Below are 15,300 nucleotides of genomic sequence, written 5' to 3' on the forward strand. Positions count from 1 at the left end.
TGTCTTATCCGGTGTCCTGTGTGAATTTAAATATGCTCTCTCTAATTCACTCTTTCTCTCTTTCTGTCTTTCTCTCGGAGGACCTGAGCCCTAGGACCATGCCTCAGGACTACCTGGTATGATGACTCCTTGCTGTCCCCAGTCCACCTGGCCGTGCTGCTGCTCCAGTTTCAACTGTTCTGCCTGCGGCTATGGAACCCTGACCTGTTCACCGGACGTGCTTGTTGCACCCTCGACAACTACTATGATTATTATTATTTGACCATGCTGGTCATTTATGAACATTTTAACATCTTGACCATGTTCTGTTATAATATCCACCCTGCACAGCCAGAAGAGGACTGGCCACCCCTCATAGCCTGGTTCCTCTCTAGGTTTTTTCCTAGGTTTTTGGCCTTTCTAGGGAGTTTTTCCTAGGGAGTTTTTCCTAGCCACCGTGCTTCTTTCACATGCATTGCTTACTGTTTGGGGTTTTAGGCTGGGTTTCTGTACAGCACTTTGAGATATCAGCTGATGTACGAAGGGCTATATAAATACATTTGATTTGATTTGATTTACTACCATACCCAGCTCAAAAGCACAATATTTTGTCTTGCCCATTCACCCTCTGAATGGCACCCAAACACAATTGATGCCCCAATTGTCTGAATGCTAAAACATCCTTCTTTAACCTGTCTCCTCCCCTTCATATACACTGATTGGAGTGGATTTAACAATTGACATCAATAAGGGATCATAGCTTTCACCTGGATTCACAAGGTCAGTCTATGTCATGGAAAGAGCAGGTGTCTTTAATGTTTTGTATACTCAGTGTAGAATGGATGCATCCCTCTGCAGGCCTTCCCACTCAGATTAGAATGAATAATGAACAATGAAGTTAGAAAGAAAGAAAGAAAGAAAGAAAGAAAGAAAGAAAGAAAGAAAGAAAGAAAGAAAGAAAGAAAGAAAGAAAGAAAGAAAGAAAAAAGAAAGAAAGAAAAAAGAAAGAAAGAAAGAAAGAAAGAAAGAAAGAAAGAAAGAAAGAAAGAAAGAAAGAAAGAAAGAAAAAAAGAAAGAAAAGAAAGAAAGAAAGAAAGAAAGAAAGAAAGAAAGAAAGAAAGAAAGAAAGAAAGAAAGAAAGAAAGAAAGAAAGAAAGAAAGAAAGAAAGAAAGAAAGAAAGAAAAACATTTTGGTTCAGAAGAGGATGAAAAAAAATTGTGTTCGTGTGTAGCCATTTTATGTAAAGCTGTGCGTCTTATTTTCTGTTACATGCGGAAATGATCGGAAGAGGTACCGAAGTCAGCCCACACTCAACATGACTGAAGTTCAATACTGTCTAGACCACGTGATTGCAAAATAACCGCTTACAGTATAGTTTACAGTAAGAGATGTCACTTTTTAGGTGGCCGATTAGACCAATTCTAAAATTACTTTAAATCTAAACTCTGAGAAATATTGACAGAGGGATTTTACCTGTCAGTATTCTGCATCGTATTTATTCTTTATAACTTGCACCAAGGTCGGTCTGTCTGCGTGGTAACTTTTCCTGATTGCCGACAAAATGTTTTGGTTCATGGAGGGATTATGCTTTTTACCAACTTTTTTGGTCATCTGGTCATCTAGCACGTTTATTGTTTCCTACCTAATTGCATTGTTCGAGGATGATGTGGATGTTGTCTTCCCCTATATAAGGTAAGATTATGATTATTTATCAGCAGCCTGAGTATTTTTATTTTCCACGAACTTGCCGTTCTTCATTAAACTGTAATAATAGCGTTTACTTATTGTTATTTAAATCAGTGGGGGTATTGGAAATAATGTTTCTTTATTTCCACTCATCAAAACCGGCGATATTGACGGAAATCATATCGCATTCTTGCAACAAAAATAAATCAGTTTCGTTTTCCCCACCACAGTTGAAAGCTGTACTTGGCTGGTTCCCAGGTGACAGCAGTATGGTCTACAGCGTAGGGGCCTGTGAACCCCTTAATGTCCGGTGTGTGTCCTCACTTGACATTTAAACAGCTTTGTTTATTGAGCAGATAGACATTTAACACATATGCAAACTAAACATTACTAGGCATAGATAATGAATAATGGTTTTACTAATTAGCGCTCTATTCAAACGATTAAAGCCCTCTATTCAGTAATATTTTCTGTCGATATAACGGAATTATTTGTTTGTCATCAAATGGTATGGTTTGACAATTGAAATGCAATTGTCTATTTGGTTAATAGATTATGCCAATGGTATGATTTTGCTTTGATTACATTTTTTTATTTAATTTAATAAAAAATGATATCACTTTCTGTTCTGTTATAATTTAATGTGTATAATGATTTTTTTATTTAATGTATTGTTTAAATTAAATCCAGATGATTTAAAATGACTTCCAGACATGGCATTAATACACACATTAACCCTGAACTATTTTTTTCTTTAGTGACACTGGGGCTAAACCCCCAGAGAGCTGTGTCTTTGGCTTGATGACGGTCATCACTGCATTTGCAGGTGAGCACAGAAAGACACTAAAACCATGAAAGGGCTTTTTGTCTTAGTGTAACGGGATAGTTCACCCAAATGACATATTTGGTTTCCTTACCCTGTAAGCAGTCTATGGACCATATATGACAGCAATCCATGCTTTGGTTTAGTTTCCTTGGCACTGTTTCCACATGCAAATGTCATGGGACGATGTTAGCATTTTTTTATGCTTCATGTTCAAATCATCTATAAGTGAATTTGTTGAGCTTCACACTTCATTTTAGATACTTCTGGATGATTTGGACATGACACCCGAAAAATACTAATATTGGTCCCATGATTTAAATTGGATTTGTGCCACAAATTCTAAAACATTAGCATGTGGAAACGGTGATAGAGAAACTAAACCAAAGCATGATTTGCTGTCATACCTTGTCCATAGATTGCTGACAGTGTAAAGAAACCAATGTGTTATTTTGTAATTTGGGTGAAAAATCCCTATGAGAAACTCCATGGGTTTTTCCAGGTCAGAGACAATGTCAAGAGCTTTATTCACACTTCCCATTTTTTGGAAAATGAAAGCAGAAATGCATGGTTAGACGTGGCTGCGAGAATTGGTATGATATTGTATTATTACGTTTCACTTCACTATGTTTGTCTTTCTTTGTTACCTTTGTTTTAAGGTGCAAATAAAAAAATATTGCAGCAGGTTTCACATATGCCTACAATAGCCTACTGTGACCGTATACTGTCTTAATGTGAAAAGTGGTCATAAAAACGTTCACTCCATGTGCCATGACAATTCCTCTACAGGTACGGCCACCATGTATGCCAGATACAAGTTTGTGGAGAAGCTCAATGAGACAGCAGGTGGTGTGCCCCCAGTACTGAATCAGGCTGCTTTCTGGATTGGAATGCTTTCTTGTTTGGGGATGTGTTTTGTGGCTACTTTCCAGGTAGGTTGCCACGGGGCACAAACGTCAGTTCAACAACTAGTTTTGATTCACATTTGGCTGAGTTGTCAACTAACTTGAATTCAACAAAAAATGTCACCATCCCATTGGGCACAGACATCAATTCAATTTGCCTATTCAACTTTGATTCAACCAGTGTGTGCCCAGTAGGATGTAATTGGATTTAAGATAAAAGTTGGGTGAAATCCAATAAGTTTTCCGTGTTTATTCAATATCATCACATTGAATTTCTTTCTTTAAAATGATATGGAAACAACATTGATTAAACCAGTTTTTGCCCAGTGGGTTGTCACCCCTTTAGTGTGAAGATGGAGGGGTTTTGTACCATGAAGTGACAGTGTGATATTCCATACATGATCTCTCTGGCGTGTTCTTTTTCTCCAGGAGACAACGATTACGGCAGTTCATGATGCAGGTGCATTACTCTTCTTCGTTTCTGGTGTTCTGTACACCATCCTCCAGTCCATCATATCCTATAAGGCCTTCCCCTATGGATGTTCCTTGGCCTTGTGTCGTGTGCGCACAGGAATTGCAACCATCGCCTTCCTGGCAGTTTTCCCCAGTATCCTTGAAAACAATAGTAACCCCTGGTGTCTAAATGATTTTAATCATGAATGATCATTGTTTTATCAAAGAAAATATCTCCTTCATTTTCCATCCAGCTGTTGTCTGTGCTGTCTTTGTGACACAAACCACACTGCATAGAAAAACAAAAGACGAGGTACAGTATGAGCACATCTTTACCAAGAACACCACTCACATAAACAACAAAGACGGACGACATTCTGGATCCATATAGGCTTTATAGGCCAGAGAAGCTAAACGTGCCAATATATCCGACTCTCCCTGTCATTACAGGACTATGTGTTCCATCTGGTGAGCGCTGTGAGTGAGTGGATCGTGGCCTTCAGCTTCATCTTCTTCTTCTTCACCTACATCCACGACTTTAAAGTGAGTTTTCAGTCACCACTCTGTCATTGGGGTAGGAATGATTCTCCTTTATTTGAGTGTTTTTATTTCTCTTTGTCCTGTTTCTTACAGAAGTTTACTCTGAAGCTGAGAACAGAGTTTGTGGACTATTCCCGATGAAGCATCGATTTGAACCTTTTAACCTGAATATTTACAAAATCAAATGTATTTTTTCTACTTTTATAAAGCAAATGTATATGAGATTATCTGAATGGTATCATTTATTTCTTTATACTGTATCCATTGCAACATAACCTCAGTCTTAACGGTTAACCACAAAACAAACACATCCTATGACATCCTGGGTTAATGAAAGAGTTAACCCATTGTTCATCATCTGGTGGGGCAAAGGTCAGTATTGCGCAAGAAAATCACAAGATCAAGTTAATTTAGAAACTTAATTTCACCAATCACCAGTTTATGGAAAGAGGCTGTATGTACTCTTACCTACTCCAAGGTTAATCGTTTGATATTACTATGTAAATATTTTTCTAGTTAGATATTTTGCTCAAGAAAACTATTGTTTCTCAGGCTATTGAGGAGAGGCATATCTATGTTATACCTTTGTAATAAAGTAACTCAAAATACATACAGGGCTATGTGTGACGTATTTATATGTTCCAAACACAGTGTTTGAATGATAAGGCGGCCACATATCTTTAGCCAAAATGTGTTATTTATTTTTCAGGCTAAACTGCATAAACACTACAGGCCATACTTGTGAACATTAGAAAAAGTTTAAGTTCAAGGTTAAGTTTAAGCATCAGCCAATTAAAATTGTTGACATAGTGGCAGGTGATCAAAGTCTACATATTAGCTGTTCCCATTACATACAGTATGTTTGCACATTTTGCACTATGCTAACCTCACCAGGTGGCTGTGATAATTTTCTGTAGGAAATTCCCTATCAGCCAATTCAAATCGTTGATGTAGTTGGACGTGTTCCAACACTTGTTCATGGAAGCGTACTTAACTGTAGTACAACAGCTCTTACTGATAATCAAAGAAACTACATCACAAGTGTTTGACTGAGTCAAATTGCTCTCTGTGTAGATTTGTGGCAAGGGTTCAAATCTCACTCAAGTTTTTGTCCGCCTTTGAAATGTGGCATTACATTTACTGTGTTAGTGTGTTGAGAATGGACATAGCTTACAGCCAACAGCTTGAAAAGGAAGATTAATAATAATGAATAATTGTACTTTGCACTCTCGTTATCATCCTACAGATGGCTGTATTGCAGTTATTTTAAAGAAGTTTGTCATGAGTCCGGACTCGATCCCACGCTACAGTCTTTAATTAATGGAGGAAGACACTAGACTGTATCAGCATCAGATTGTGAATTATTTATATTTGAAAAAGTCATCTAACTCTCTGGTTAGCATTTCATGTACTACAGGAACTCAATAATATAGCTATAGCCGACATTCATTCACATCAGATAGTGTCCGCCTTATTTACATTTACATTTTACATTTTAGTCATTTAGCAGACGCTCTTATCCAGAGCGACTTACAGTAGTGAATGCATACATTTCATACATTTGTTTTTTGGTCCCCCGTGGGAATCGAACCCACAACCCTGGCGTTGCAAACACCATGCTCTACCAACTGAGCCACACGGGACATAAAGCACGGGACATAAAGCATAGTTCATATAACATTCAACATCCTCATAACAGCCAAGTCATCAAAGACATCATTGGGATGTGTACAATGAAAAAAAGCAAATCTGTGTGATCTGGAAGGAGCGTACATTCACACATCCGTGCTCACGTTTGTGTGTGGCGCGGGTCAGCGTATGTGTCAGGGTCTTGTAGAGAAGGATACCAGAGCTACACCTCCACCCAGCTAGATATTATGCCCACTACTGGAAGGCTAGAGTGGGACCCTCCTTGAACCATTGTTGAACTATCCTCCTCCTCAGTGTCTGTCTCGACTGTCAACAGGACCTGGATGAGGGAGAAACACGTCAGAGAATAGATACAAACATAGAGACACCGTCACACAAACACGTGAGCAGCTGTCTGACAAGATGAGGTGATGTGTCCAGGTCTGGTGTGCTGTTATTCCCACTCCAAGGCTATAAAATCCCACTTTATTCCCATTCTGGAATATTGTCCAGACCACTGCTCCACTACATATAATCCCAACAGAGCGGAATTCCAATTTCATACAGTTTATGGAAAGGCCATTATGGCATAATAAATTCTTATGCTATATAACATATTAATGCACATGTAACTTTGTATGGCATACTTCAATTCGACAATGTTTGCGATAGGCTATTTGTGAAATCAATGAATTCAATGTAAAAATGCAGACCGACACATAGGCTACTGGCACTGCTACATACATAATCATCACTACTATAGTATAGGCCACGGGCGCAACCTTCATTTTTGTCCCCCCCAGTTTTATTGTTGGAATGTGATACAAAACAAGGCAACGGTGTGCTTTAGGACCATGCGGACGCCTCCGAGCGGTCGGCTAAGCTGTTTGGAGTCTTTATCCGACTGGATAATAAAATATATATATTGTGGCAGATCAGGGGGTTTGGTCAAGACGTTTACACAGATCAGACACGGACAGAGTAGGATTAGCTTGGTTTCAAGGATGTTTATTTATAGAATAATTCAAAAAGAAAAGGATAGGTCTCCCCCATGAGACCCTCTCCGGGATACCTTCTTCTGGGCACCGGGTCTTGCTGTATCCTGTCAGGATCAAAACTGCACTCACTCCTGTTACCTCTGTAACCATCCCCAACTATACGGGAGTCCTTTCCTCCCCCCCTCCCCTTCTGGCAGCTTTATGGGCCTAGCACAGCTGGTGAGCAATCAGCCCTTGATTACTCACCAACTCCCAATCAGCCCCAATTAGTCCTGGCCGGAGAACCCGTCGAGACCTGGCACGTCCAGCAGATGGAGCCATCGCCTCGTGATGTATACACCATCTGTCACCAGGCCTCGACGAGTCTCCCCCTGGTGACTGACCTGCTGTACACCACAATATATATTACAGTGAGGGAAAAAAGTATTTGATCCCCTGCTGATTTTGTACGTTTGCCCACTGACAAAGAAATGATCAGTCTATAATTTAAATGGTAGGTTTATTTGAACAGTGAAATACAGAATAACAATGAAAAAATCCAGAAAAACGCATGTCAAAAATGTTATAAATTGATTTGCATTTTAATGAGGGAAATAAGTATTTGACCCCCTCTCAATCAGAAAGATTTCTGGCTCCCAGGTGTCTTTTATACAGGTAACGAGCTGAGATTAGAGCACACTCTTAAAGGGAGTGCTCTTAATCTCAGTTTGTTACCTGTATAAAAGACACCTGTCCACAGAAGCAATCAATCAATCAATCAATCAGATTCCAAACTCTCCACCATGGCCAAGACCAAAGAGCTCTCCAAGGATGTCAGGGACAAGATTGTGGACCTACACAAGGCTGGAATGGGCTACAAGACCATCGCCAAGCAGCTTGATGAGAAGGTGACAACAGTTGCTGCGATTATTCGCAAATGGAAGAAACACAAAAGAACTGTCAATCTCCCTCGGCCTGGGGCTCCATGCAAGATCTCACCTCGTGGAGTTGCAATGAACATGAGAAAGGTGAGGAATCAGTCCAGAACTACACGGGAGGATCTTGTCAATGATCTCAAGGCAGCTGGGACCATAGTCACCAAGAAAACAATTGGTAACACACTACGCCGTGAAGGACTGAAATCCTGCAGCGCCCGCAAGGTCCCCCTGCTCAAGAAAGCACATATACATGCCCGTCTGAAGTTTGCCAATGAACATCTGAATGATTCAGAGGACAACTGGGTGGAAGTGTTGTGGTCAGATGAGACCAAAATGGAGCTCTTTGGCATCAACTCAACTCGCCGTGTTTAGAGGAGGAGGAATGCTGCCTATGACCCCAAGAACACCATCCCCACCGTCAAACATGGAGGTGGAAACATTATGCTTTGGGGGTGTTTTTCTGCTAAGGGGACAGGACAACTTCACCGCATCAAAGGGACGATGGGCGGGGCCATGTACCGTCAAATCTTGGGTGAGAACCTCCTTCCCTCAGCCAGGGCATTGAAAATGGGTCGTGGATGGGTATTGCAGCATGACAATGACCCAAAACACACGGCCAAGGCAACAACGGAGTGGTTCAAGAAGAAGCACATTAAGGTCCTGGAGTGGCCTAGCCAGTCTCCAGACCTTAATCCCATAGAAAATCTGTGGAGGGAGCTGAAGGTTCGAGTTGCCAAACGTCAGCCTCGAAACCTTAATGACTTGGAGAAGATCTGCAAAGAGTGGGACAAAATCCCTCCTGAGATGTGTGCAAACCTGGTGGCCAACTACAAGAAACGTCTGACCTATGTGATTGCCAACAAGAGTTTTGCCACCAAGTACTAAGTCATGTTTTGCAGAGGGGTCAAATACTTATTTCCCTCATTAAAATGCAAATCAATTTATACCATTTTTGACATGCGTTTTTCTGGATTTTTGTTGTTGTTATTCTGTCTCTCACTGTTCAAATAAACATACCATTAAAATTATAGACTGATCATTTCTTTGTCAGTGAGCAAACGTACAAAATCAGCAGGGGATCAAATACTTTTTTCCCCTCACTGTATGTCCCCCTCCACTTCTAAAACCAATGTTGCACCCCTGGTATAGGCTATATTACATACATGTGTAGCAGTGGAGGCTCCTCAGAGAAGGAAGGGGAGAGCCATTTAAAAAGTTATAATTTTTAGATAAAACTACTAAATAAGATCACGTCACCAAATAATTGATTAAAACCCACTATTTTGCAAATAAGTTCTACAGTAGCCTCAACAGCACTCTGTAGGGTAGCATCATGGTGTAGCCGGAGGACAGCTAGCTTCCGTCCTCCTCTGGGTACATTGACTTCAATACAAAACCTAGGAGGTTCATGTTCTCACCACTTTCCATAGACTTACACAGTAATTATGACAACTTCCGGAGGACGTCATTGCAACACAGTCTTAACGGTTAACCACAAAACAACACATATCCTGTGACCAGCAATTAGAGAATTTGTTGGGTTAAGGAAAGATGTAACCCATTGTTCATCATCCAGGTGGTACAAAGGTCAGTATTGCGCAAGAAAATCACAAGATCAAGTTCATACAGAAACTTAATTTCACCCATCACCAGTTTATAGAAAGAGGCTGTATGTACTCTTACCTACTCCAAGGTTAATTGTTTTATATTAGAATGTCAATATTTTTCTAGTTAGGTATTTTGTTCAAGAAAAACTCATTTCTCATGGCATTGAGGAGGCATATTTACAGTATACCTTTGTAATAAAGTAACTCTAAATACATACAGGGCTACTGTATGTGTGAAGTATTTCTATGTTCCAAACACAAAACCCAAAGTGTTTGAATAAAATGATGTCCACATATCTTTAGGCAAAATGTGTTCTTTATTTTTCAGGCTAAACTGCATAAACACTCAGATCTCAATGCTGCTTGCCTTGTGAAGAAAGTGCTTTCCAGTCTAACACCTCTCCATCTACCCTCTTTCATAATCAATTGAAAAACTCCCATCGCTGCAGTGTTCTGTCCAGAGACGACTACAAACAATGTGAAGATGATTTGGATCTCTGAGCATTTGCTTGGATAAAGGGATGTTGAATAAAACTCTTGACTTAAAGGCCAAGGCTTAACGCCTTCACAACAGTGGGATCCAAGGGCCTGAAAGGCTTGCTAACATGGTTAAATCTGGGATTAAGATGCATCATTTTAGAAGATTGAGGTGAATTCACATTAGGTACTACTGTTAATTTAGTCTACACGGTACCATTGCAATTCACACATTGCTCACAATTAGTGGGGGTTTTTCCATTATACATTTACCCAAAGTGCAATTTCCTTAATTTGTTCTTCACATTGTTCACTCCAGGAACAGTTACATTTCGAAGCGTAATGTCTCATTTAAAAATGACGAATCGGCCAGAGAACAGTCCTCAACATTTCTGCATGACATTCTTCACACAGCAGTTGTAGTGTAAAAATAGTACCCATCAAATGTTGTCACAAACATTATTGTGGACATGAGATACACACAACATATCACCCTCTCACAAGTGTAACATGCAGACATCACTGTCAAAATAAAACAAAATGTGACTAAAGCACAATTACATTTGTCTTTTAGCAGACACTTATCCAGAGCGACTTACAGGAGCAATAAGTGCCTTGCTCAAGGGCAGACAGATTTACACCTAGTCGACTCGGATTCCAACCAGCAACATTCCGGTTACTGGCCCAACTCTCTCAATTGCTAGGCTACCTGCTGCCCCACAATCTCTTTCAAAGGCATTGGAATGTTCACATGATATTGACAAAGGGGCAGAGGCATGTTTGCCCAGTGCAGTCTAAAGAAAATAATGCTCAATTACTAATCGATTATCTGGTTGATACTTTCCATGGTTGTCACTCCATCTGTTTTACTGCTGAACTACATAAAGAAACACCATGTCCAATGAAATGTTAAAGGAGAAGAAATGGAAACAAAAATATAACATCCACAAGATCAGTGGTTGACCTGGATACAGACATTAACTCTCTCGTTTACATTCACTCAATCTACAATGCATTTCAGATACTTAACAATCTGCCTGTTTTTGTAAGCCCCGTGCATCCCTGGAGATCAGCCACAGAAGTTGGACTTTCTGTCTGGTAGCACTGTAGTTCTGCCTGTCAAGCACACACTGGCATCTAGTCCTTAAGGGCCCCTGCAGCAGCACAGTGGAAAAGGCCTGGAGCACAGATGACAGGGAAGGAAGTTCCCTTTGGCAGCTTCATGGCTAAGACAGCAGATCAATCGCTGAAAGATGACTCACTGCCATCGTCGCTGTCATCATCTTGATCTAGTGTGTTCTTTTTGACGGCATCAGGCACAGGTGCATCTGGTGTGCTGCAAAAAGAAACATGTAGGAATCACCATTGAATACATTTAGGACCACCATTTTATGACAGAAAGATTCAGATGTGGGGTATAAAACAAAAAGTATTGGATTACGAGGTATGAGAATACAGATATTACAAAGACGTAAGGTAAGCACACTCACTCAAGCAGGTTAGGATCCAAACCTTCCTGGACCATTTTATTCTTTATCGCCATAACTGGAACACCCTGTTTTTGAAAAGTTTTCTACATTACTGATTTCATTGAACAGATTTCACATTTCTACAGAATATGACAATGTATAGAGACCCACCACTTGCACCATCTTGAGATATCTAGCATAGCGTGGGTCCTTGGCCACAGTCATCCTACCGTCTCCTGCTGCCTCTGCTGCTCTTGGGTCTGGTATGTTTGGAGAGGCCTACAAGAGAGTCAATACTGCAATTCAGTATTTCCACCATGCACAAATATACCAAGTCTTTAAGTTATTGTTCCATCAACATGGATATGTTGAAATCCCAGGAGGTTGGTGGCACCTTAACTGGGGAGGACAGGCTTGTGGTAACGGCTGGAGCGAAATCAGTGGAATGGAATCAAATAGATCAAACATGGTTTCCAGGTGTTTGATGCCGTTCCATTTTCTCCCATTCTCCCTTGCAGATTTTCTCAAGCTCTGTTAAGTTAGATGGGGAGAGGCGGTGAACAGCAATCTTCACGTCTTTCCACAGACGTAAATGGTATTCAAGTCTCGTCTTTGGCTGGGCCACTCAAGTACTTTGACTGTATGCTTAGGGTCATTGACCTGTTGGAACGTAAATCGTTGCCCCAGTCTAAGGCCGTTTGCAGGTTGTCCACCCCGCTTCACAGTAGGGATGGTGTTAGACGGGTGATGAGCTGTGCCTGGTTCTCTCCAGACATAGCGCTTTGCATTTAGGCCAAAGAGTTACATTTTTGTCTCAGATCACAGAATCTTTTATCTTATGATCTCAGTCTTTCATGTGCCTTTTTGAAAACTCAAGGCGTGCTGTCATGTGCCTTTTTCTCAGGAGTGGCTTCCGTCTGGCCAGATTGGTGAAGTGCTGTAGAGACTGTTGTCCTTCTGACAATTTCTCCCATCTCAACCAAGGAACTATGTAGTTCTGTCAGAGTGGTCATTTGATTCTTGTGACCTCCCCTGCCAAGGTCCTTCTTGCCCGTTTGGTCGGACAACCAGCTCTAGGCAGAGTCTTGGTAGTTCCATATTTTTTCAATTTCCCAATTATGGAGACCACTGTACTGTTGAAAACTTTCAACACTCTAGAAATAGTTTTATACCCTTCCCCAGATACATGCCTCATCACAATTATATCTTGGAGCTCTATGGACTGAATGGTATAGTTCCTGCTCTGACATGCACTGTCAAATGTTGGACCTTACATAGACAGGTCTATATCTTTCTAAATCATGTCCAAACAATTGAATTGGCCACAGGTGGACTCCAATCAAGTTATAGCGACATCTCAAGGATTGGATGCACCTGAGCTCAATTTGTAGTGTCATAGTAAAAGGGCGAGAATACTTACGTAAATTAGATATTTCTGTATTAAATGTCCAATTAATTAGCAAACATTTCTAAAAACATGTTTTCACTTTGTCATTATGGGGTATTGTGTATAGATCCATGAGAAAAAAAATGATTTCATCCATTTGGAATTCAAGCTGTAACACAAAATGTGGAATAAGTAAAGGTGTATGAATACGTTCTGAAGGCACTGTGTGTGTGTGGGGGGGGGGGGGGTTTACCTCAGGAGGTGGTAATGGCACAGCCACAGCTATAGGGGTCTCTGGTTGACTTGGGACCACGACTGTGACTGGACCGTTGACTTCCGTAGCTGGCAACTGACCAACACCCTCCACCCTGACATCCTCCAAACCAGGAATAGAGGATAGCTACATAGAACAAAATCAGGACGCACTGACATTATCATACTGGTATGGCCAGAGCAGCAAAGCACATACCAGTACAACAACATCAAAGATAGTAAAGTCCTATCGCATTGTATACAAAACACATACAGGAGCTGGGTTACCTACCTTTGCTTCCAAAATGCTGAGGGTAGTTTCAATCTGCTGTATCCGAAGAGATATGGATGCAAGTTTCTCTTCACAAACTGTCGAAAAACGATTGAGGAAGCGGACAGTGTGCACTATGAACTGGTTGAGATAGGCAACGACTCTCCTCTGTTGTATGGCTGGAACCTATGACCATATCAGTCAGTATCATGGAAAAACTGCAATGTTTATTTACTTACAGAGATGGAAAGTTCAAACACATTTACTACACAAACAACATTTACTTGATTACATTATTTGGCTGAGAGACATTCAGCTTGTTTACAAAACAAGCTAAAGCTATCATGGCTAATTTAGCTACAGTAGCCACCAAGATATCTTCGGCTACGGAAAACACTCACCTTGGTCAGATCTATTCCCGATCCCACAATCGGTAAACCGTCCTCGTCCATGTTTTTATCGTTTTGGCAAACTATCGGTTAACTCGCTATTACTTTGTTTAATAGTAATATTTTACTGACAATAGGCAAAAGAGAGATGGGAATTGTAATACGCTTCATGTGACTTCACTGTGATCCAAAACGGACGTCATTATTATTCTGCTCTTCCGGGTATATCAGCCAATGAGGTGCTTAGTTTTTCTTCTTCTTTATTGGAAATCAAAATGAACCCAAGGCTAAAGGTGCATACCTCCATCACCTGAACTGGAGGGTTAACAGTTCATTGCCACAAATGTAGTGTGTTCAATGCACCACAAGGAGGGAGTACAGTATAATGGTTAATAAATGTGCAGAGTCTCAAAACAAGCCATAATTATGTTGATCCAGGCAAGGAGGACTTAGTTACTGTAATATGGTTTGCAGAGATGATGAGTTAATGGATAAAGCCATCAACACAAATTATTTGACAACTTCATTTTGATGATGCTTCAGATGCTATAGTCTTTTGGAGACAACCCACAATGTCAGTGTATGTGTGTTGCATTGGATCATATCTGATTAGTTGTGAACTATTACTACATAGGAGAGCAGCAGAACCAATGAAAAACAAAACACAGGAAATCAAAAATGCTGTCCAACTTGACCTCAATCTGAACTCTAAAACGATTCCAACTGTTTGATTTGAATGGACTTGTCTGAAATAAGAGCCCGTTAAACTTGATGTCAGACAGAAATGAAACCCTTTAACCTGACCTAAGAGCAAACTGAAGCCATAGTCTGTGCCTAGTACTGCCCACCTGATTGTAAACAAGTCTGAAAGCCCAGTCCATGCCAATTCAATCTAGTTCAACAGGCAGGAACACTCTCTGCCCAGTTTCAAACAAAATTATTATGATGCTTCTACACCTGCATTGCTTGCTGTTTGTGGTTTTAGGCTGGGTTTCTGTACAGCACTTTGAGATATCAGCTGATGTAAGAAATGCTTTATAAATACATTTGATTTGATTTGATTTATGAAGAACTCAACAAAAAAATCTAAGCTGACCTCCTGAGTCAGACCCTATCCAGAGAGTGTTGGGAGCAGATCACTTTTTAAACCAGCAGCATATTGATTTATATGGGACTGTAATTGCTTCAGTGTGTCCTGGATGACTCCCCCATAATTGAGGCCTGGCAGAGCCTCTTCCCTGGACATACTCTGAGCCAGGCAGCGGGCAGAGGAGTACCGCACCCACTCCCCTCCCCTCCCCTACCCTCCGCCAGGGAGTGAGCAGTGGATGGTTACCCCCTTACCCCCAAGCCACTCTATCATATCGTGAGGAGTGAACTGCTCTGTCAGAGCTTCCTGTGCTTGGCCCTCCTATGTTGAACATAATAAACGGCTCCCTATCCACCAGATGTTTACCAAACTCACTAAAAGTGGCAGTAATAAAGCCTCTCTTGAAAAAGCCAAACCTTGATCCAGA

At 40.8% G+C, this 15,300-nt stretch overlaps 2 protein-coding genes across 2 annotated transcripts; one reads left to right on the forward strand and one right to left on the reverse strand.

Annotated features, from left to right (window-relative positions):
- The first annotated feature begins 1,269 nt into the window (after window positions 1-1,269).
- Window positions 1,270-4,996, forward strand: dram1 (DNA-damage regulated autophagy modulator 1). Its single transcript, NM_001140657.2, is given in 7 exon segments — window positions 1,270-1,672; window positions 2,425-2,492; window positions 3,279-3,421; window positions 3,824-4,001; window positions 4,102-4,160; window positions 4,298-4,390; window positions 4,481-4,996. Coding segments are annotated over 7 exon segments (720 nt in total). The 5' UTR covers window positions 1,270-1,541; the 3' UTR covers window positions 4,529-4,996.
- Window positions 4,997-9,836: 4,840 nt separating this feature from the next.
- On the reverse strand, window positions 9,837-13,968 carry washc3 (WASH complex subunit 3). Its single transcript, NM_001140294.1, is given in 6 exon segments — window positions 9,837-11,351; window positions 11,506-11,570; window positions 11,656-11,763; window positions 13,125-13,271; window positions 13,416-13,580; window positions 13,796-13,968. Coding segments are annotated over 6 exon segments (633 nt in total). The 5' UTR covers window positions 13,847-13,968; the 3' UTR covers window positions 9,837-11,254.
- Window positions 13,969-15,300: the final 1,332 nt, after the last annotated feature.

The sequence above is a fragment of the Salmo salar genome, chromosome ssa07, assembly GCF_905237065.1.
Source record: "Salmo salar chromosome ssa07, Ssal_v3.1, whole genome shotgun sequence".
NCBI lineage: Eukaryota > Metazoa > Chordata > Actinopteri > Salmoniformes > Salmonidae > Salmo > Salmo salar.